At 39.9% G+C, this 23,630-nt stretch overlaps 1 protein-coding gene across 2 annotated transcripts in view; it reads left to right on the top strand.

The window, feature by feature from the left end:
* The window catches only part of KCNIP1 (potassium voltage-gated channel interacting protein 1), a 131,230-nt gene that overhangs the window by 53,378 nt on the left and 54,222 nt on the right, over positions 1–23,630 (top strand). Inside the window, exon 1 of one of the 2 annotated variants that reach the window (XM_009649550.2) lies at positions 15,182–15,290. The exons of the other annotated variant lie outside the window; for it this stretch is intronic. Within the exon in view, the coding sequence (XP_009647845.2) occupies positions 15,182–15,290 (109 nt within the window). Of the gene's footprint in view, positions 1–15,181; positions 15,291–23,630 lie in introns of those variants that run through there. 2 annotated transcript variants of the gene reach the window in all.

Consider the following 23,630-nt stretch of genomic DNA (forward strand, 5'->3'; position numbering starts at 1 on the left):
TTCTACCTAAAGAATTTGCACTTTTTTTTTCTTTTGCAGCTATTTGTTTATTTCATAGTTTGTGTAGACACTTTCTCCCAGTTCTTAGCCATCTGCTAAATTTTATGCACTATATAAATTTAAAGCCCATTTAAACAACATTGTCTACAAACCATATAATCTAGAATTGGAAAAAACATCTGCAGACTTGCTACAAAAGGGAGGTTCTTGGGACTTATTTCCATTTTGTTGTAGCTGGGAAATGGAGACCTCTGTGTCAGCTTTGCTTCTCAACAAATAATCCTATACTAAAGAAGGCAGAATTGCTGTGGCTGTTCAGAATACAGCCAGTGAATGTTTTCCTAGTTCACAGATGGAAGCTAAGACAGACTTTTGTGGCTTGATTTATAAGCAGAAATGAAAGCAAAACCAGCATTTTGTGGTTTTCCTTCTCTTTAATGCTAAGCAAGAAAGGAGGCAGAGAGCTGAGCTGATAACTTAGAAAAAAAAATTGCTGTGAAAGGGAATTCAGCACTCCCTCTCCATCATTGGTTTTAAGGCAGAGCTGAAGTGCTGCTCCCCTTAGGCTCTTTGAAAACATCAGGCTTCAATATTTGAGCTTGGATCCAGTGACAGGCAGATAGAAAGGTGTGAGTTAAGGCTTCCTGTACCTATCCCTTTGCTGATTATTGCTAAGTATTGGGCATGTGCTGTGTTGGCAGAGCAGGGTCTTGGAGAAGCTTTTCAAAGCACTTCTGCCTCCTGAAGGTCTTGATATACAAGGGTTACCCTGAACAGAGGTTTGTGCTGCCAGGTGTTGCCTTGATCTGGACCACTTTATCAGTAGTTCAATGTCTTGTTCAGACTACTACTTAAAATTGTGCATATTTTGTGTAATGGCAGCTGGCCCTGGGCAAACCTGCCAGTTGCTGAGTCCCTCCAGCTTTCCTTGGAGCAGGGATGACTGTGTGATGTGGGTCAGCTTTGGAGTGTTCTTGGAGACTGTAGCAGTTGAACTAGATGTCTCTTGCAGGGTCTTACCTTTCCCACCCTTAGAATTCACTGGAGGCTGGGAGGAGAAATGAATGAAGTGAGAACATGCAACTTCTTAATGAATTAGATTAAAGGTAATTAATTTGCTAATTACAGGAACTTGTTAATTCCCCATTACTGGAACTACCTTCTCCCGATGGCACCTTTTGTAACTGATTTCTTTATTAAAATGGAAATGTTGGTCTGTGCCTCCCCTAAAGCCATAGCAAACCCATATCACAACATGCCCAGTAGCTGATGTCTTACTGAGCACCATTACATAAAGGGGCCCCAGGCTGGGTGGTCTCTGAAATGGAGTGATCTGCAAATACATTTATTTCCTACTTCCTGGTAGAGCAGGGCAGAACTATTTTTCAAGAAACCTTAAAAATTATGCCAAGGAGACTTGGGGGAAGGGATCTACTCTTATCCCAAATGACTTTCTGGAAGACAAGGGTCCTTGGCTGCTTGTGAGGAAATCAGCAGTGATTCGCCAAGCTCTGAGATACTGAAATTCTTATAAAGAGGTTATTAAGATTTTGTGACATATAGTCATTTTCTTGGGCTGAGGCCTACATTGATACTATGGATGTTTGATGGCTTCACTTTGTTGTAATGTATATTTAACACTGACTTTTCCTCTACCCATGTACCACCTTATTAGCCCTGCCTCAGGACTCTCTAAATGTCCCTATACTGTAACTTCCTAGTGTTTCACAGCACTTATTCTCATCAGAGCCCTCTGAGGCAGTGCTGTTTGCCTCCTTGCAAAAGGGGGAGCGAAGCACAGAGCTCAGGGCGGATGTGCACCTCCTTTCTGGGCCCATAAATACACCTCGGTGTCTTGTAACTTGGCCATGGTTGCACAACTTCTCCTCATAGAGCACCCAGGTTTCTGAAGTATCAGGCTAACATCTGCTTTTTCTCTCTTTTTGTGACCCCCTGTTAGGGGCAAGCAAGGGCTGACACTGACCACCTATTAGTTAAATACTGTTAATGGGTTGAAGCAATATGTGCATGATAACCCAGCAGTAACTGAGGAGTACCATAATGGCATTGATGCAGAACGAGGCTTCAGCCAAGCAAGACTGAACATTAAGGAGAAAATGTTAATTCCAGTATCAAAGTGGTGTTGACTTAAATGTCCCCAAGAGAAAAATAAAGGGAATAGAAATAGAGTGCTACCCCCAAAGCCAAACTCTTAGTATAGGGGGTTTATGGACAGTCAGGCAGAATACAGGTATGCAGAAAAAGACTTCATGTACCTCCTGCCCAGGTCCTATTGCCAGTGTTGGTGTATCTGCAGCCAGCAGCCCCCCAAGTCTCAGTGGGTCCTCTGATGCCCTTATGGTTCATTTGTGTATGTCTGTGATACAAAGCATGAAGAGCTTATCCTGCTCCACTGCTGCCCAGCTATGAGTGGGGGAGTCTGCATCCTTTCCGTTCAGCCCACAGAAGGAAAGAGGTATTAGAGAAATTGCTCCTGTGAAGGCTCAAGCTCAGCTTTGACAGTTCATTATGATGCAAGGTGCAGTCCTCTACCTGTGTATGGCATAGCTTTACTTTCAAGTAAAGCCCCTGTTTAAGATCTGTTGGTTCAGCTTTTGTGGCACAGTTAATTCCCCTGTCTCTGTGCTTTGGAGTTGTAGCAGAGACCAAAGCAAAGCCTGAAATTACATTGTGCCCCTAAACTCAGCTGAGTGTCTGTGCAGTTAACATCACCATAAACAAGTGATAACCAGAATCCTCAGCTGACACTTAAAGTTTAAGGCTGTTGCATGGCATTTCCAAGTCTATGTGTTGTCTAATGACCCCTCCGAGCACAATTACTGTATAAACTGAACTGAATGTATTGAATAAATATGCCAACTTCACCTTCTATTTCTGCAGTTATGACAGTGAAATTTTTAGTAGATTTGAGCTGATGTTATTTGAGAAGATGCTATTTCTCTCTTAACTGACTCTCCAGGCACTCTTCAGTTGTTCAGGAAGATATATATATATATATATATATCCCACTGGAAAATAGTTTATACCCAGGTCTGAAGAAACCTAAGTATTAATGCTTGCTGGTGCTTATATTCTAACAGCTACAGACTACCTACTTGGTATTCAGGAGAAAGACGCAGGAATCAAATTTTTGTGCATGTTAGCACAAAAGATTGTAGCTTTGCAATCTGGGCAACAAACTAGACACTAGAAAATTCCTTCCTGTTCAGATCAATTATTTGGCAGAATCCATGCCAATTTGCGTATGTGCTTAGGTGTGAAATCAAGTGGTTTTCTGCTTTCCTGTTTTGATGATATTTGAACTAGCAGCTGAATCAGGATTAGTGCACTTTGTGGAGCTGGATGATTTGAGAGTCTTGCAGTGTTCATAAGCAGAAAGCTTTACATATTCACAAATATATTTATGGGGTTTTTTCCAAAAAAAAAGTAGTCACAATGTATGTGGTTTTCCATGATGCCTTAAGATAAAGATGCACGTATTTGTTTTTAATCTAAAAACAATCCTTCTTGTAAGTAGCCCCTACAGCTGAAATGGCAAAACCATGCAGAAAGATGCTAATCATGCCAGCTGAGTCTCTGTTCCAATTCAATTGTAGGCGGTGGCCAGTCTGTCAAGGCTGCCTTTCTGATAACTGAATTTTACACAAAACAGTGGGAATGGAGGGCAGAAAATAGGGTGTTTTTTTTAGCATAGACCATCTAGTTTACCTTGAGTAAACTAAACCTTCATCTAGTTAAATGGTTAAATTTACATTACCAAAGTATTATAGTTCTCTCTAAGAAGCCTAAACTGGTAGAACGACTTCATGATCTACCAGAATTGGAAGAACTTCTACATGCCTTCATTTCCCAAATGTTTTTCCTACATGCTTTTTCTGCAGAGAAGCATCTTCCAATTTTCAAGGTCAGCTGAAAATGCAATACTGCTCTTCCTTACTGAGTAAAGAGTTAAGTGCTTGGATGTTGTGCCATCTTTTTTCTCTCTGGAAATGGCAGAGAGATATCTAGAGAGATATCTCTAGAATTCATATCAATGCTTTTGTTCAAAATTTTTAAGCTGTAACTGGAGGATAAATCTTATATGAAAACAAGTTTATTGTAGTGCATGGCTTCCTGATGATTTACAAAAGAGTTAATCATAATTAGCTACTCACTGTGAATGTAAAATGCTTAAGGATAAGAGAAAGCTCCAGCCAAGGATTTTTCAGCGTACTGAAGAGTGATTTGTGTTTTAGATTAACTAAACTATCATCTCCAATACCTCCAGACATAATTTGGCATCGTTGCTAGATTTTGGCTTTGTTCTTTGCCTGAAAGAGCTCTGCACAGAGTAAGTACTGACAACTGAAATACCCTTTCATTTCATCTAAACATATTACCCTCTAGGCCTGAGCTATGATATGTTTGAGCCAGCAGCAAAGCATCCACTGATGTATCCAAACTGATATTTAGTTTAATAGTGGCAATTAAGCATTGCACTTTTTTCACGAGAATGTACCTTGCAATTAATAAGCTGCAGTTTAATTAAATTGCAGAGAGGGAAGGGAAGGTAGTGTCCTCTATCATACTCTTTTCCTTTAATTAGAATGTGTTCCAATCAGCAAATTGACAGGAATATTTAAGTAGAGACAGAGGTTTATTAAAATCTCCAATGAATGCTACGAACCGTCATGAAAATATCTGGTTAATGGATATGGACATATTTAATCAACTTTTCCTTAAAAAGCTCTTTGGATAGTTGTAATGTTCTGAAGGGCAATGGTCTTCCTGTGCTTGAACTGACCAAAATTTAGATTGTCACTGGCACTGGGCCAGCACAATTCACAATGGGATTTGGCCTTTCAACTTCGTACCTTGCATGCTGTGTACTTGATTATTTTTTTTTTTATTAAGAAATGGCATAGTACAAATACTGTATGTAAATGGCCATGTGTTGAGTTTTTATACTCATGTAGACATGCACAAGGTAAGCTGTTTGGCTCGCAGCATCAACATTAGTATTGTCCTACAGAACGGTACCTGTCCCTGGAGAGCTCTGTGGTAGGAGTCTATGTAATTGCCATTCTTTTGCAGATGTTGGAAGAAACACTCCAGTCCCAAGGTCCGGCACTTCTAAAATGCACTGAACTCTGTCCCTCTTTACTGGAGCCTGGTTTTGTCCTGTTTGACACTGCGATTAGCCCAAGAGACGTGCAGCTCTTTTGCTTCAGAGGATAAGTGCCTCTGCAATAAGATCCAACAAACTCTTTCATGCAGATGAATGTTTCTTTTCTCAAGAGCTGGTTCTCGAGTGTCTTGTACTTTCTTGGGGAAAAAGTTAGGCTTTGGGTTGTGCATGTTGAGGACTGTGAAGAAATTCACCTTTTTCCCCCCAGCTATCATCTCTAACTATGGAAATGCAACTGTAATACATATAGTTATTCAAGAGGATTGTGGGTTATTTGGGGAGTATTCTAACTGCTGAGGTGTGTATGATACATAGTGTGCCCCAAAAATGAATATTTACAGACCTGGAATGCACTGTGTACAAATCATTCTTTTAACTGTGCTGCCCTTTCCCAGATGTGACATTATAGTCATAAATCTACTTCAGTTTGGTTTTGCCCTTGAATTTCAGCTTAAATCCTGAATGTAAATCTGCTTGCAGAAAACCCCTGGCACCTTCATGTTCCTTGCTGGTTTTTTCCATGCATCTCGTATCTTTTGATGTCCTTTCAGCATTTTACTTTTCTTCCTGATGTTCTTGGAGGGGTTATCTCTGAAGTTGACTCTTTTCCCTTGTTGTCCTTGCAGTTCCCCTGTACGGACAGTATATGCTGTTGCCATATTGTTTTCCTTTTATTCTCTTCTGCTGTATCACTGCTAGCAGCAGTGTGGGAGTGAGTAGGATGCTGGCTCCATCACCAGTGTCCAGCTTCCTTGGTAATTTAATATTTTTAGACACACATAAGGGAAGAGGCTTGAAGGAGGTTGATTATCTGAGGCTACTGCTTAGCTTTAACGTCCTGAGTGTAGTTTGTCACGTGCACCTGTATTGCAGCTCTTCAAGGGCTTTGCAGGTCAGACCTTCATATTTCCATGAATGTCAGCCTATCTGTGTTGTGCCCAGAAGCAGAATTTAAATGGTGGTGCCACTAGAGGAGCAGTTAAACTATAATTTATAAATTGGAGGCAGTCTGGTAAACTCTGGAGAGCTGACCCTTGAGGGTCAGCATACTGAGTGCAAGTTACATGAAACTGCTGTCATGCATCTAATAGTTGGAGCTGTGCTGGCAGAAGCAAAACCATGCCCCTTGTTCAGAGAGCCCTCCAAAAGTTCTCCTACTTTCTGTGTGTCTAGAACTACAGCATAAACTGCTTTTTTAGCTTTTGTTTGCCTATGTTGTACTTTACAAACTTGATATTACTCCTTTAGAAAGTTTAACCTCAGGCATTGGCTTTATACATTGACCTTTTTATTCTTGGTTTCTGTTTCATTGCAAAGCATTAATTTCTGAGCGTTTTGCTACTTGGCCCAGGTTTCCAAACATTTTCAGGATGATGTGATTTGAGACTATGATGTATCTAAAAGAGTTAGTTTTGTACTATTTCATAATTCACTGTGACATATCTAAAATATGGTGTAGTTTTGTACAGTTTCATAATCCCTTCATTAATTTATTACTCCAGTCTCCTCCTAGTAACCTTATTTTTGTGGCACTATCTTTTGCAGAATAATTATGCAAATAACTAATTAAATCTTTCAAACTGAGGGGAGAACAGGAATTACAAATTACAATGATAAAATAAAAACTTAAGTGCAAGTAATGTATAGATAGTACAGTGAAGATGAGATGCCAGTGAAGAGTCAATGAGACCATTTAAAGGTATTTCTTCATACAACAGATAAGTAAGTGAAAGAAATACGGGCTTATTTAGAGAATCGTGTGCATGTATTCATTGCTTGAGGCCACTTAAAAGTAAGAAATCCAGAACGTGTGAAAAGTGGTGAGACAACATGGTTTAATATAACAGGCAAAGGAACAGTATTCTTCAAGTGGAATGTGTTGTTCAGTGCCTATGCCTGTAATACATATGTTGTTACTAAGAAAAATGCATGAAATTATCTTTAATGGGCAATATTTTGCATAATTCTCATGACAAAATAAGAGCATAATTTAATATTCCCCAAGAGAAAAAAAATGAACCAACCAGACTGACTTCTTCAGTTCACTACTTAAAAGTTAAGGGAAACAGGTAAATAAGGGGGGGAAAGTCGATGTCTTGACTGGAGGCCACTGGAGCTCTGATGATGACTGTATGGCTGACTAAATTACATGTGTTACCATAGTGGAATGAGGGGAAATGTAATCCTCTTCTTTAGTACACTTCTTTAAACTACTTATTACTTAGACCTTTAATGAGACAAATAAATGAGTTGCTTGGCATAGGTGTCACTGACAGATGTATCTCATGGCACTCAATGTAGTTCCCTGGCTTTTCAAGAGGGATGCAAACTGCCTGTTTGCATGTCAGGCATCCTGGCATTCTTCTTCCTTCTCCAAATTTGCGACTGTTCCTACAAACCTCTCAGAGTTCCAAAAGTTAAATTTCTTTACTGTCTTCATTATTACTTGGTTTCTGTTGCCCTCAAGACTAGTGCAAAATCCCACTGGTCTCAAAGGTGCAAAGCCACCCTCTTGTTACTGTGTGTTCTTATGGACTGAATCACATATGAAGTCTTGAGTAGCCAGGCAATGTGGGAAGCATTGCCAAAATGTATTTTATGGCTCCTGATATTTCTAATCCTATTCTGCAGTCAGACATGCAGCCTTCAGAGCTACGATCCAAACCAACTCTTTCTTTTGCTTGCTGATTAGACTGTATTGGAAGATAGCTTTGATGTTTCCCCCTCAGAAAATGCTCCCTTCAGTGCACTTTACAGTTGGAACTTTGAAATAGTAGATAACTTTATGACTGGCCCACTGATTTAGGAAACTCTGCATCTTAGTTGAAAGTGCTTTGATGAGATGGGGAAGAGCCTGTGCTATTGGCTTGTAGTCTAGCCCTTCTTGGGATAATGAAAAAGGTTGTCATTCTCATATACCTAATTCAATATGAATCTGGAAAAACAAAGCCCATTAGAAAAAAAAAGTCTGGGAGCAGAGGTTTTGCATTGTTAATCATCACTTTTATTAAAACTGGGAATGAAGCTGTGACACAGTGATGCCCGTGGGTAATATATAATATGGGGGAAAATCCACCTAATGATGAGAAAATCACTGCAGCCTGAATTGATAGCAGAGGCTTTTAGCTTTCTGCCTCGTTACTGTCCAGGTTCTGGAAGCAATTATCACCAGTGTCACAAGCCAGGGGTCATGTCTCCTCTTGCTTGTGGCAGAAATCCAGTAAGCAAGACCCTGCTCCTGCAAAGCACATCTGTCTTCTGGTGATTGTGGTTTTTAACAGCTTCTTTTGGCTGCTGTTTACTGCCATCAGTTATGCGTATTTGCTGGTGAGAAGTGTGCTCACCTCTGAGGTCAGGGGAAATGCTCAGCTGTATGTGGGGCTCAGCGCAGGCTGGCTACATGGACTGGTGCAGTGCCATTTTCCCTGTGTGGGAAATGAACCTCCGGTATAACTGAAACATCAGGGTCTATATTTTTGTGCACAGTTTCAGGTTGTACATAGCTCCATCCCAGTCCCTCCCAGGTCTGTTCTTCACATTACATCCCCTGGTTCAGTGTTCCTTATTTCAGACTTTAAATACCCTCTTATGCTGTTTCTTCTTTACCTTTTCACTTCCTCTCCCCTGCTCTTCTTTTTCTCACAGCATGTGTCCTCCTCAACTTTGGTTGCCTGCTTAAAAAGTAGGACAAGGAGAAAAGTCCTGCAGCCTTTCCCTATCTCCCCTCGTAGTGCAGCTGAGGTTATTAAGCAGTTGCTAGCAGTTCATCCAGCCTAAACAGCAGCACTGTAAAGGGAGCAAGTTCGGTGCTGGAGAACTTGCTTGGGTCAGTCCTGAGAGCAATCACTGCATTTCTGCAAGTTTGATAGTGATCTGTGATCTTAGAGGAGGCTGCTGCTTTTGGTTTTGCTGCTGTGCTTTGTACAACTATGTTGGTTTACGAATAAAAATGTAGAGAAATAGCTGAAAACCAGTTAAATAAAATGAAAAAGTGCAGTAGAGCCTGTCTGAATTTGTCTGATATTTAACAGTTGGGAGAGGTTTTTATTACCCTTTCATTAATTATATATTGCCTCAATTGTATACTGCCCAATTTCAGACACTGTGCATGTAAAGTGTGGTCCAAGTTAGTCCTTCAAGGTTACATGGTTTCCTCATTAGGTGCTGGTTTTAGCATGATTTGTAGCTTGATAAGAGGCTTGCTTTAACTTTGACCTGTGTGTGCATCGTTAACACTCACCAGCTTTTGTCATCATGAGGTCCAGAATAAAGCAAAGTCCTCCATTCAGAAGTCTGTGGTAACTTCAAGGTAGAATGTGCTTGTCAGTACCTCCAATTGGCCTAGAAAAAGTCAGTAATGATGTACTGGATTTCTGGAATAATTCAAAGATATTCCTGTATTTTTTGAAGTTGGCAAATAGGCTCACAGAAGGCTGGGAATCACTAGCTCAAGACAGTCCTCTTAAGGGGAAAATTGTGTGGGGTTCTCCTGCTTCTCTGCATGAATTGTCCGTGGGTCCTTAAACCCAACAACATCGTACCATTGTGAGTGAGCCAGGAGACGTTGATAGAACAAAGACAATAGCTCTTTCACATGAATCTGAAGAATTGAACTAAGGGGGGAATTTTTGATGGAATTATAGCTGGTTTTGTTATAGCGGACAATTTATATTATGTCAGGACAAGGGTTCATCTGCCGGTTACTTGCCTGCGCTCACACAGTGAGGAAATGGCAGACTGAGGAACTGAGCTCCTTATTCCCAGCTCCCTGTGCAGCACTAATAGAAAAGCATCCACGTTTCTGTATTAGCCAAACCAACTAATGAGACATTTGTGGTCCACCTATCATTATACAGAATGAATCTCTAGTGACAACAATAATAACTGGTAATTAACCAGGACTTCCAAAAACACTCCTAGCTGTTGAATAACTGCTGGGAAACACAAGTGTGATATGAAGCCAAATTAATTTGCAGGCAGAGGGGTCAGGGTGGAATTGTCGTGGTGCAAATGGGAAGGGACCTGAGCTCATTATCACCGAATGGCTGTTAATTTAACTGGAGATTGCTCATACTTTAGATGGGGGCCCTAAACCATCAATTACTTAAATATCAGATTTGCTAATTTACTCATAGCATAATTTTTTTAATTGTAGTCAGCAGTTATCAATTAATGGCTTTGTCTCCACACAACTTGCAGATGGCACAAATTACTCAGGGCTAGTCAGACCCAGAGAAATCTGAGAAACACCGAAGGGGCTTAATCACCTGTGGTGAACAGGGCAGATGAATGACTGTTGACCAAGGCAAGGTGATAAAAAGCTGCAATTTAAGCAGTTAATAACATGTCTTGGGAGTAGGTAAGTTAAAATCACTCATGAGAAAGGCCTAGTTTTCATTTTGGTTTGTTTAGCTTAAAATCAAAACAGCAATAAAACCCGCTAACTTTATGCACACACAAAAGAAATCATATTGGATAAATAATTTCAAACTTTTGATGTTGTAGCCACCTGCAATACTCTGAACGATCTCATTATGCCATTTCTAAAATACAACAGAAGTGGAAGTGCTTCAGAGATCTGCAGTGAAAATAGATTTATGGACGATAGCCACGTGAGAAAACTGTTCAGGACTGCTAAGTATCAGAAGATGCATAAACAGAGGTGTTCTAGTGATACTTGAAATAATGAACTGTACAGGAAGAATCAATCAGATGTTCCTGCTTATTCTTTATCATAACACAAGAGCAAAGGAATATTCAATCAAAATGACAAAAATTTAATGTTTAGGGGTTTATACCAGGCTAATCGTAGAATACCCCTGGAGTTTTCTTGAAGCCATGGGTAATGAGAACGTGTCGTGCTGTGTTTGTTTTAAAACAAAGCGAGGAGGCAAATCCTCCTTTTTGAACGTGTAAATGTGTTCCAAATAGCTTGGTCACTGGGAGAAGCTTCTGCTGTGGGGAATGTTATTCTCAATTTTGCTGTGATTTTTGCACCTTCACATGATGTATTTTTCCCCCAACCAATTTTAAGAGCTGATTATAGATTGCATAAATCATTGATATGATTCATCATAGTGATTCTTTTATTACACAAAATCCTTTTCATTACATGTTATTTTGATTGATCTTTATGAAGTTCCTACTTATGTTCCCAGAGGGCACACATTGTGCATGCCCAGCGTAAACCTTTTTCACAGTTAATTGAGGCATTCAACCCCTTTTGCTGCATTCGAGAGATATGTACACTAGGCATTAGCAAGAACATCTCTCTCTATTATCAAGACATTTGGTATTTTAAATATTTGGCTGTTTACATTCCTCTTTTTTAGGATTTGGCAAAAATAAAGCGTACTGCTTCACTGGTGAGCTTAACCTTGTCTCTATACAGCTAGAAAAATGTTCTTCCAGTTGCTGTTCTACAAAAATCTGTTGTTCAGTGGCTATGGTAGAAAACTAGGCACTCTAGTTTGTGCTATTTATTTTATGTGTGATTCTAGTTAAAATCATTTAGTCCCCTGAGCCACTGTCTCTGAGGATAACAGTATGTATTTTGCAGCAGATTTACGAATGTTTGGGAAGCATCGATCCAAAAGCTGCTGTGGATCTGCAGAATGTTTTTTTAGGCTGTAGAATATTTATTCTGTAGAAATAATAATAAAAAAAAAATGAATCCCACTACTTATTTAACGTTGGTTTGGTTTGGTTTAGGTTTTTCCTCATTGCTCAAGGAGCGAGTCAAATAAAATATCTAATAAACTCGTGGTTATTATTTCTGCCTATTGTTAAGAGTTCATAATCATCTATTTCTGTGCAGATTTCTGTTGGAGAACTAAGCTGAGTAGCCTTTCTTTGGTTTAAATCACAGAACCATTCTCTCATTAGCTCAATACTACAGTAAAGAGTGAATGTTGCTGTAACTAATGGGCCAAGCTGGGAGGTAAGCTTCTGAGGAAAGATGCTGTTTTTTACTTGAATTAGTTCTTACAGTGGGGAAAACACAGATGAGTATTTGGCTCCATAGGATTTGTCTCCCTTAAGGGATCTGTAGCCAACTCTCTAGTTGGTCACTCTGGATGATTTGAATATTTAAATAGTAGCAGAAGGCTGATTTCTTTTAATTAATTGTACGCCATAATGGTAGGTCACTATGTGGCTTCCAAGATGGATGGTTGGATGGATAAAGGGACCTGGTGCTCTGCCTGTGAGGCAGCTAGCAACAATTTCCATAAAAAGTTAGTGCAACATGACACCAACACATCCCTAACGTAAGAAATCCTGGTTCTTGGGCAGTAAGGAGCAGGTGAAGAACAAGCCAAGTGCCTGGAAGCAACTAAGTTTTGGGAAATGAGGAAGAATAAACAGTATCCAGGAAGAACTGCTGACGATCCTGAATGGAAAAGTTCTCCTTCGACATTCCCTCCAAGCCTGTTTAAAAACAGAGTCAATCTCGCAAAAATCATTACTTGGTTTTGACAGCATTAGATATACACTCTGATGGATTCTGAGCTTCTGGCATGTGTGAGGTCTTCATGCAATAAGGACTCTAGGAACTGAAACCAAATGTTCTTTCGTAGCTGCTTATATCAGGAACATCTAAAGAATCGAAAATGTTAGATTTGGCATAAATGGCAGTAAGGAAAGAATGGAACTATCAGTTTTTCATGCCCTTCCCCATGCCTCTTACCTAAGGTGTTGCTTGCAGGGCTTTAGAAGATGCAGAGGTGGGATATCATGGTGGGAGAACTGTTGAATTGCAAGGCATACCTGTAGGAAGCCAGGCTTTTTGAGTTTCATTGCTCATTATATCATCATTTTTTAGTTTTGCTTTTTTTTTTTTTTTTGTAATTAGTAGATTCGGGAGGGAATTGCTGGAAAGAATCTTGGTGATTAGATGTATCTGCAAATAAATAATGTACCTGGGAATGAGTGGGTGAGAAAGATGGGCTCTTTCATTCTGTGCACTCTTTAAGATCCCTTAACTTTGAGATCTGAGGAAACAGTGCAAAGTCTACCAGGCAGCCAGTAAATCTGTCAAAGGTCTCTCCAAACAGGAAGGAACCTGGTTATTTTTGTGGTCAATATTCCTGGCCAAATTTAATGTGGCGGGGTGTTTTGTTGGTTGGTTGGGTTTGTGGTGTTTTTTGGTTTTGGATTTTTTCTTTTGTGGTAGTAACATTGGTTTTTTTTCAATGGAAACAGGACCAAGAAATTATCAAAATATTTTGAGGTCTGTTTAACACATTTCTCCTCTCCTTGTCTGGGAGAGATTTGACAGTGCAGTGATTTCAGGTCCTTGATAGTTTCAAAGCTGAACGTGTTAATCTGGGAAATATGAAACATAATGTGTCATCATAGCCAGTCATACAGCCAGGGCAATGAAATCTAATGGGGCAGATGCTACAGAATACAAAAAAAAAAAAATCCTTTGGGCTAAAGTATTCAACAGAAGTGGCTTTGATATCACGCCATTGAGCTTGGGATAGGTAGATGCCAATGACAGAGAACCCTCATGAATAACACATTTGCAAGTGTGATCTCTTCCTTGGCCACCTGCGTACAGATACAAAGCTCAAATTCAATTAAAGCGTTCATTACTTGTTGACTTGATCACTTAAGTATGTACAAGTACTCTGCACCTCCAACCTGACTTTAATATGAACATCTCTAAGCAATTCAAGTGCATTACTTAGTTAATGTGGTATACAAAATCCCTTTGAGGTTCTGCACCTGATGGTATTGTTCAGCAGTAGGTTACGGCAGAGGCAGTATCAGCAGAGGTTATAGGAGCAGCGTGGCAGGGTGAAAGCCAGCCTGCCCTGCTCATCTGGGATGGCATGGAAAGGGGGCTACTGCTTGCCTGGAAGGGGGGGTGGGAGTGTGGGAACAGCATGGGGAAAATGACAGCCTCTGAGTCCTGTAAAATAAAAGGCATTGGCTATCTCTGTTCTCCTGAACATCCCACATGGGGCATACTAGGGTCTTCCACTAATAGGATGCTTGAAAAATCTGGCTGTTACTGGTGCTGCAATTTTGCACCTGCCATCCTGATAAAACACTCAACTTGCCAAGTGTTTACTTGTCTGTGGTGATAATGGAGAAATACATAATTGACTTAACTTGAGAGCAACCTGCAGTGCTACCCCATGCCAGCAGCCTGGTGAAATACTGCAAAGATGAACAAGTGTAAAGTGCATCTGTCTGCCTTTAGCTGCCTGCAAAGGATTGCGCGTTCCAGGTCAGCACTGCTCCAGGCTGATGGCTGGGTGTGTGTTAAATGCCAGCGAAATGCGCTCTTTGCTGTCCAGCAGCTAACTGAGAGGAACAGAGTTTGGAACTGTTGCTTACAAACAGAATTGCTGTGTAGGTTCTGGGCCCTATGCAGATATACACGTGTATGTGGGAAGTGTGTTGATGCATATCCTAGCACATCAGGGTGGGGGGAGGAATTAAGAAAGGTAAACGACCTTTCCTTTCCTCCCCTACAATATGCCATAGTCTCTTATGCAGTACAGAACAGGCATTGACAAAAAGCATCTGCATTGGTAGGATTACTGAGAAAATCCCAAATGCAAAAATTGACTGGTATCACGGATATTTAAAAAAAAAAAAAAAAAAAAAAAAATATGTGAGATGTTGCTGAGGTTAGCAGCACAGTGCTAAGTTGTCCAGGGGCAGAGTGAACTCTTGAGAGAATTACCCTGAAGTGAAAGAAAATAAAATCATAGATTACTGTTAAATGCAGAATTGCTTGCATGTTTTAAAAAAAAAAAAAAAAAAAAAAAGCAAGAGAGAGGGGGAAAGAGGAGAGCTAGAAATAGGGGGGGAGAGGTTGAGAAACAGGGAGTGTGAGAGAGAGATGGGCGAGGGAAATGTGCTGTGCACTTAGCTGAGCAGCAGGAAGAAAAGCTTCAAACAGAGGATTTCTCAGCTTTAGATGTCTGCCAGTTGTTTGCAGGCACACCAGTAGGTATCTGTGTGGTGCCTTAAAGGATGTGGACTAAAGGCGAGTCAGAGGGACTCCAGACTTTAGGGATTGTGGTGGTGGTGTGCTCCTCTCTGAAACTTTTGCACTACCTCGGGCTAATTGACTTGTCAGATGGTAAGAGAACTTCCAAGTTTTCCAGCTCCTGTTTATTTTTGTTTAAATCTGTTTCAGTAAAGCCACTGTAAGTAGCAGATAGGCTGTGGGAAGGAAAGCTTTGTATGTCGGTGCACTGATTCTCAATATTGTCTTTATCTTTATTAAGAATCATACAGGCTGCAAAGAGGGAATTATTCTTTATGCTTTTGTTTGCTTTTGGTATATTACCATAGCCAGAGAGAATCTGAAGCTGTGATTTTTTTTTTTTTTGCCTTGTGTAGTATTTTATCCAATTTTCTTAATTAATTTTTCTTATTGTTAATTCTTTTCCTCTCTTGAAAATAAATTAGTACCAACCTGGAAAAAGGAAAGTCTCTCTTGAGATAATGGAAGCACAGCTGATAATTAGGTGCATTATTTCATATGGCTACCTAAAACAATTCTGTTGTGACATTTGCAGGTTAAAGACATGATGGAGTGAATGTGAATAAAACAAAACTTCTCTGTATTTGCTATTCCAGATACTTCAGCAAAGTATCCAGAAGCAAAATAACCTAGAGAGAAATATTTCTGTTTTCACGTATTGAACTAGAAGATTTGGTCTCTCTTAATCTTACTAATGTAATGAACTTTTTTTTTCTTAAAGGTTTTCCTGGCTGAGTAAAGCATATATGTTTTAACAATTAAGTGAGCTTTGGTGAATATATTATCTATTCATAAAGGGATGTAGGTATCACTGAATTTTGAAAGAAAATAACTTCTTGATGACGCAAATGAGATCTTTTTTTTAACAAAGGGACCCCCAAGTCATTGAGTGTATTCTTGCTTCGATCACCAACTGTGCCAAGCTTATCTAGCAAAGGAAAGAGCAATGATAAAATATTAGCATAAATACCTACGTTACTTTATTCATATATTAACTTTAAAATATGGGTTAGCTAAGGCTGACAAAAGATTGGATAAAGGTAGAGGACAATTATATATTAAATATGTTTTGCTGGATAATGTTAAAAGCAAGAAAAGCAGGTGGAATTTTAACCTTGCTACTGTAAAATCAGTGCTGTCACATAATTCTAAAATCCTCCTGCAGGATTAGGAACAAATATGAAAACTAGCCTAAATAAAAGAGTTATTTTATTTTAAACTAAGAGAAGAGAAGATGTAAATTGGCATGTATTTCTCATTACATGAATGTTGATATTCCTTATTACAAAATTAATATCATGGGAGCTTTTAGTTTGCTCCTAGAATATCACTGGAGTGCAATTATATAATTACAAATAAATTAAGATATCTGACAATGACAACTAATTTCAAATAATGCCAACAGAAGTGCTCATGTAAAAATAAGCTGTCAAGTCAAATAAGTCAAATGCTGAGGCAATTGCAATGCTACCTGTTTAACTGCAAGAACATTTTTATATCTTCTTTCCAGGTCTAATTACTGTAATTCCAGTGTCTGCTCTTTTCAAAGCAATTGCTTTCCCCAGAAGAGTCTCCCCAGTGTTTCCCCAGCAAAGTCAAATATGTGACAGATGAGAAAGTTGCCTGTTCAAAGATGAAATGAGCAAAAGTGAGCAAATAGTCCCAACTTGTATTCACTGAACAGCCCTGGCTGCATTTTGTTTGCGGTCATCAGTCAGTAATCACTCAATCCATACAAGTGTAGAAGGGTATAGCGTTTTATTTTGACTATTTGTAAGGGAACCCTGTCAGAATTACTGATACACATAGTTCCTGATTGCTGATGGATTACCTGAGAGTGTGTAGGAGCATGATACTTAAGCTTTTTATCTTTGGATAATTTTTCTTGGAATTCTTTTTTTCTGGCTGCAAAAACCACTTGGAGACCAAGATGTATGTATTTGGTACTCATTAAGTTATATGAGGTTGTGTTTTTTTTCCATTCTGACTCTGTGCATGTGCTAAGAAGTACTTATACGTGTAAATAGCATTAACGTAATGCAGGTGGTCATTAATGTAGTGCAATGCAGGTTTCAGTCACTTGGAAATCTTTAAAGGTGGTAATAAATTGTTTTCTTTGTGCTAGGTGGCAGCGGTGGGAAAGGTACAGTGGGTGCTTATATTACAACATAAATATTTCTCACATATTCACTGGAAATGATCGCTGCTTTTTATTTATAAACATCTGGAAGTTCCATGTGCTTTCTGATGGCTGTGTGTAATAACACTAAAGACACTGAAATTGGCTATATGCTAGAATTATTCTCCTGCAGATGGAACAGGCTTACTTAAACAGTGTTTCTTTGCCCTGTTAAAAGAAAAAAAACAACACCCAAACCCAAAATCCAACCCCCCCAAAAAACCAAACCCAAACCTGAGTGTCGATTCTTCATTAGTCTAATGTAAGAAGCAATAATTATGGAGAGGTAAATAGCGTAGACAGTAATTTGGAAAATGTGCGATTTTAGAATTTGCTGCAGCTGAATGCATGCTTGCCCAGTTCCACCTTGTCTGTTAGTTGTACTCCAGAGGTGAGTCCCGTTCTTGCTATTAGTTCATTCAGGTGTTTGACCGGAAACGACCGAAACCAGAGACATTAGTGGCAGTTTTAATCTCTGAGTACAACCTAAAACTGCTGAGCATTTTTTAACAAAACATTAAACCAATAGGAAATTATCTTTTTTTTCTGATTTCTTTTGTTCCACCTGAAATGCGGGGGAAGCAAGTCTATGTGAAATGATCCCCTAAAACTCACCCAAACAGAAGAGCTCCAGTAAGATCAGACCTTTGCCAGCTGCCCTGTTGGTGTTTTCTGAATTCTTCATTAAAATGTTCCCATTTGCTTAAAACCAGGGGGAGGAGGGAGGGTAGTGTCCAGGTGAGAGTTGAGAGGCACAATAAAGAGAAAAGTTCTGCAAAGCACGGGACAACTTTTTGTGACCCTAATAGATACAGAAATGTTGATGACTTGTTGCTTTATGCTTCTCTCTCATTGTTCTGTCTTTTGGGGTTTTGTGTTTGTTGGCTGTGTCCTTGCTGCCGTTCCATGCTCTGACAGAGAGCTGCTGCAGCCTCATTAGGTTAGTTCCCAGCTCCTAGGAGCTACACACAACCACATCCAAAAGGGTGGGCTAAGAGTTGAAAATCAGTTTTCTTAAGTGCAATGATTCATCCACAAAAAATTATACGTATTACATGTAATTCAGGGAAACATCTGGTGAAACCTTGCGCTAACTTATGGTTGGAGACCAAAAACCTTCTCTGTAAAATGAGAGTAAATTCTGGCTGTTAAGTTGTTTTCATGAGTTTGGTTTTAACACAACTTCTTTGCTGAACATCCATCCATCCTGCAGATATCCCCTTGAAGCATTCATAAATTATAATTCTTGGAATGAGAGAGATCCAGAGCAAATTAGTTGTGCTTTTGGACTAGTTCAGTATTGATTCAATAATGCCTATGGCAGGGTACAAACTCCTGAAAATAAGTAGGGTAAAATATACCATCCAGTATATTTTTAGGGATTTGGGGGGTGGGGTGGGGTGTGCAGGAAAGCCTGCTTTCTGTAGTTTTAGTCACTTATTTTATGGCAGAAGATTAGAAGCAGGTGCTCAAATACTTTCCTTGATTGAATAAATAAATTTACAAATCAGCTAGCTCAGATGCTTGAGATGATGTTACTGTATGTGGCTACGTAATTCAACAGTATGCCATATACTGCCAGTTGGTAGATCTCAGTTGCCACTGAGACAAATTGTTTTAATATGATTGCCAACAGAGATGGGGTCTTGCAATTCCCTGTAACTGCAGTAGAATAAGTACTTCCAAGTCTTTCTCAGTGCAGCTGCTTTCATTTGGTGTGTCCAGCACAAGATGCTATATGAAGACAGGAGATAGGCATTTACTGTTGTACCAAGTCACCATTGATGTAATCCAGACCTCAGACCTTGAAGCTTGTTCCTCATAGTGCCTTTACTTGTGAGCAGCTGAGCTCCGAACAAAAGCAGCTGAATCCCAAAGCAGGAACTCTGCCCGAGTTCAGATCCTAAGTAACCACAAAGCGGTAAAGTTTATAATCTGGTAACTGGTCACCTCAAACTGTATTATTATTGCTTGCGGTATTGTGTAAATGCTGGGGGTGGGAATAGCCTAAGACAAATCATACCTGATACTGATTTGATTTATGAGGTAGTGCATGGTTTTAAGTAAAGGTACATAAAGGTTAAAGCCTCTGAAGAGGAGATCCGTTCTGCACAAGGGGCAGACCAGGGTTCCTGCTCTGGATCCCTGAGCCCAGCTCTACAAAGATGTTTATTGCCCAGCTGCTAGAGATACTAACCAACCTTCAGTGAGATGCACATTCTGGCTTGTTCTCATCATTTAATAAGGTGTTGATTAATCCCAATGTGGAATAGGGATATTCTTCTGTAAAAACTCTTGTGAAAGCATGTTCTTTCCTTTAGCTCCAAGAAGAGATGTTTGAGCAGACTAAAAACTGCAATCTCTTTCTTCTCCAGGATATCCCCTGTGAAGGTGCTCAGCTATAAGGTAATAGGGACCAAAAATGCTGGTTTCAGCCCATTAATGCCACATGATGTGGAAGGCTCTATTACAGCTGAATCAGCATGTTTCTTTCCATCCTTCCCAGTGATTTCTTTCCAATTATTCCAACCTTGTACGGATTTTTTTTTTTTTTTTTGCCATCGGTGTGAGCCTCCACCATCAGCCAGGGGTAACTTGTGAAGCGGTGTGGGCAGCTGGTGTGTAGGATGCTCTGCTGGGAGGCGCTTCTGGAGCACCTCAGTAGTGTCAGTGCTGGCAGAGTTTGGAGCAGTGCACAAATACAAGAGTCCAGTTCCTTTCCCCACTATGCTAATTCCTTCATTTGTTATATTCATGCAATTATTTTTACCTCATAGGGAAGATAAGAACAACTATTATTCATGCTCTTCAAAGGGCTCAAATGAGAGGTGTTATAAAAATGCAATCTATAATTACAGTACCTCTTCTCTGAAGCACAGGGTAGCAGGTACCGGAGCCTGTGTGCTGCATCCTCCTGTCCTCAATTACTCTCGCTGTAGGATCTGGTTTCTGTTGGCTTCCTTGATGCAGTTTCTCTTTTGTTCTTTCCCACCAACATTAATTGCCTTTTTTTTGTTAAATGAATAGTGTACCTGATGACAGTTTCTGGCTGGATCATGCAGCTTGCAATTTTTTTTGTTTCTCAAGTTTTCTGCACTGTGTTCTAGTATGGCACTTTCCTACCTTGACTTTCAGTCATGCTCGCACAGATGAGCTGAGAAGTGCAATGCAAATTAAACAATTTTACATTTAAAGATAAGGGAGTGAAAAATAAAATGTTTGTGAAAGTTCCTGAAAATGGCTTCCATTATTTCATCTACCTGCCCTCCTGGCAGGGAACTAAACAACTTTTTTATAGGAAAGGCAGGAACCTCTAAAACTTCTAAAGTTAAGGCTCCTTAATTTTTTAAGGAAAACAATTGTTAGCCTTAAGGACTGCTTGATTGCACTTCTGAAACCCCCAGTTAGCTGTATAATAGAACATCATGTGTTGCAGTATGGCACTGAAGTGAGAATATTCCCCTACCTCCTCAGGTGAAGCTAGCCTTGTACTGGCCCTACCGTTATGACTGCACTTCTGTATTTTAAGGACTGATCTTTGCAAGGAAAGGTGGATGTTTTGTGTGTGGTTCAGAACAAACTCTGACAGAAAACATGCATAGTTTGATCTGGGACAGAGATTTTGATGTTGTTATTCTTTGGTAAACTTTCCTCTTGCTTTCATATGCGTGGCCATCTGCATAGGACGTGGTACACTTCTTTCCTCTCATACATGAAATCATGTAACTAGTTATGTTACAGGTGTCAATAGTTTTGATATGAGGAATTTTTTGACAGGGCCATCCTGGATCATTTCCCATCTGTATGAAGAGTACTGAGGGTGGAGTAGCCTTCTCCCCTTCCCTCTCAGCCCCATCCACTTCCAAATCTTGCAGCAGTGTGAATCTGAATGCTTTTAGCCCCCAAGCTGTGCATAAGCTGCAGTGGTGTATGTAAGCAGGCCCATGTCTTCATGACTCTGTGCAAAATTATTGTTTTTTTCCTGTTCATGAGAGTGTAGAGAACTGAATCAATATGGTAGATCAACATTTTGGGCTATGGTTCTTACTGCAACTATTAAATCCCAGCATCTCCACTAGATCTCAAGTTTTTCATGGGATATTGGTCTGAGTGAGTTTATGCAATTTTTTGCTGTTCAGCTGGCAATAGTGAGACCCTGGCTTTGAGACATGGTACTAAAAATATATTTTATAAAACCCAAACAAGCAACAAAGCTGAGGTGGACTACCAGTTTCAGAACCTTGCTTTTTATTTTTTTGTTCATATGTCCCTGTTTGCACAGGTGTACCACACTTTCAAATATTCAGCTCATTTAGTCACTGATAACTTGCAAGACAAAGTCCCACTTTACAAAGGGAAGCAGTCTGAAGATAAATGCCTGAACTATTGTTACTGCTTAGTCTTAATACTTCTGAGCATGGTCTTGCTTCATGAAGTCCATATGGTAAAACAACATTGCGTAATCTATACCCATGAGGGGACAGACCTAGGGTTGTGCAGGCAAAATTAACTTCAGGGTTCCTGGGTTTTGATTTCTTGTCTGTGCTCTCCTTGCATAGGGTATTGTCAATGTAAATCTGGGGAAGTGCATTATATGCATTTATAATCTATTTAGCTTTTTAAAAGTCATTCCAACTAATTACTGCAGGTTTAATGTAATGAAATCTCTGAATTTGTTGCAGCACTTTCAGCTTTCAGGATTGTTTCTTTCATGCAATTAGATGGCCCCTAGACTTCATTATACAGTCTGTTGCAGAAGCTCCTGAAGATTGGTAGCCTTGATGCAGCCTGAGCTGTTGGCTCCCAGCTGGGGATGAAGTGAATTTTGTTTCCTGTACATCATCTTCTGATTTCCCAGGCCTGGTGGCATTTGCTAGTGCTTAAGGAGTCTCTCTAGATTAGCTTCTGACAGCCGCTTCTGATGTTCTGTGGCTTTTCTCTCAGCTTCAGCTCTGCTGAGGAGTGGGAGAGGTTTTGACATTGTGGATTCATTGCAGTCATTCCACTCCCTGAGGAACTTAATTTGAGTTGTTCATGCCATCGCTGTCTTAACACTGAAGCTTTTAGTGTCGGGCACTCTTTCAGACAGACAATTTAAGCCTTTTAACTAGAAGGGGGTTGTTTTAGCAGCAGATATTCTGCCTCAACCCTTTGGATCTATGGAGTGATTCAGCTGGTAGCTGTAATTACTCACGGCTGTGTGTTTACCAGAGCATATTGCACTACTCTGCTGTTTATATTTGGATGTTTATCATAGTTGCTCCACTTCTAACCTTTCTCTTGAAATAGCAATTTCTTACTTATTTATGTTCACGTTGTAGTAAAGCTTCCCATGTTCCTGTCCTGTGTCCTTTTGTGTCTGTGTAAAACTGCTACATGCGTTTGTACATGTACATACCGATTCTTATTTTTCTTGTGGCTTATCAAATTACCTATGCTCTTCATGTCACACTTCCCTGGCTTTCAGATTTGATCTAGATACATACTAGTATTGCTCCTGCAGCTGCTTTTTTGCCTCCTTTTGCATTCTTGTAGGGTTTTGTCCCTCAGCACCCTCATAGTGTGGTCAGGGTTGTGGAGTTCTCAAACACAGTGTCCATATGACAGCAGGGTACAGCCCTTCAAGGAGCAAAGCTATGTTGACTGGCTCTGTTCATCTGAAATGCTACCCTGTCTTTTGCACTTCGTCATGTTAATGTCCCTCTGCTTTTTGTCAAAAGGTTATAAATGTCACTGCTTTACAGAACTTGTGACTGGATCTGAAGTTCTGCTCTTTTAATCTCTCTGCCCCAGGGCAATCCCACTCTCCCAGCTTAGTACTAAAACCTGCTCTTCTTGCTTACTTGACTTCTTGTGTTCAAACAAGACTACACAAACTATGTGTATAAAAAAAGGTAATGTCGAAGTTGCTGGCTGGTCATCTTTCCCGTGTAGTCTTTCTTGAACATTTACTTTGTTCTTTAGCATATAGTCTAGCCCAGAGACTTCCCTGCAACTGTTTAGTGTCTCCTTGCTTACTTTGATTAGTGCCTTCCTGATTAAGCAATCAGGAGATTGATATTATTTGATTGTTTGTTATTAAGAGGTAGAATTAACGCAATACCCCTTTTCTAGCTCTATTAATGCTTGCATTATCTGTCTGTTGCTCTGGCGGGGAGAGTTAAGTACTCAAAAGTGGAAGGTGGCAGATTATCGTGTCTCCTAAACGAAATCAGCAGATACTGACCTTTATAAAAACGATTACTGAAGCTATT

The sequence above is a fragment of the Egretta garzetta genome, unplaced genomic scaffold, assembly GCF_000687185.1.
Source record: "Egretta garzetta isolate BGI_Z169 unplaced genomic scaffold, ASM68718v1 scaffold60, whole genome shotgun sequence".
Taxonomy (NCBI): Eukaryota; Metazoa; Chordata; class Aves; order Pelecaniformes; family Ardeidae; genus Egretta; species Egretta garzetta.